Source organism: Penaeus monodon, chromosome 29, assembly GCF_015228065.2.
Source record: "Penaeus monodon isolate SGIC_2016 chromosome 29, NSTDA_Pmon_1, whole genome shotgun sequence".
NCBI classification, from domain to species: domain Eukaryota; kingdom Metazoa; phylum Arthropoda; class Malacostraca; order Decapoda; family Penaeidae; genus Penaeus; species Penaeus monodon.
The window spans coordinates 10407379-10407583 of NC_051414.1; the positions used below are offsets into that span (position 1 = coordinate 10407379).

Here is a 205-nt window from a genome sequence, read left to right on the forward strand (position 1 = left end):
CGTGCGGAAGGGAAGCCGGAGGGCCGAAGGAGACGGCCGAGGGAGGTGGAAAGCATGGGCCGCGGGGGCGTCGTCCGCCTACCTGTGGGCTGTGGCTGTGGTGCCTCTTCTTGGTCCGCCGCCTCGGGGCCGCCGCGAGGACTGGGGGGTCGAGGGGGGGAACGACCCTTTTTTTCGGGCGTCCGCTCCTCGTGGCTGTCGTTCA

The 205-nt window shown here is 70.7% G+C and overlaps 1 protein-coding gene across 1 annotated transcript in view; it reads right to left on the reverse strand.

Moving 5' to 3' along the window:
- The window catches only part of LOC119591947, a gene marked incomplete at its 5' end in the record, with an annotated part of 109644 nt that overhangs the window by 9134 nt on the left and 100305 nt on the right, over positions 1-205 (reverse strand). The window contains 1 exon segment of the mRNA XM_037940702.1: positions 83-122. Coding sequence (XP_037796630.1) covers positions 83-122 — 40 coding nt within the window.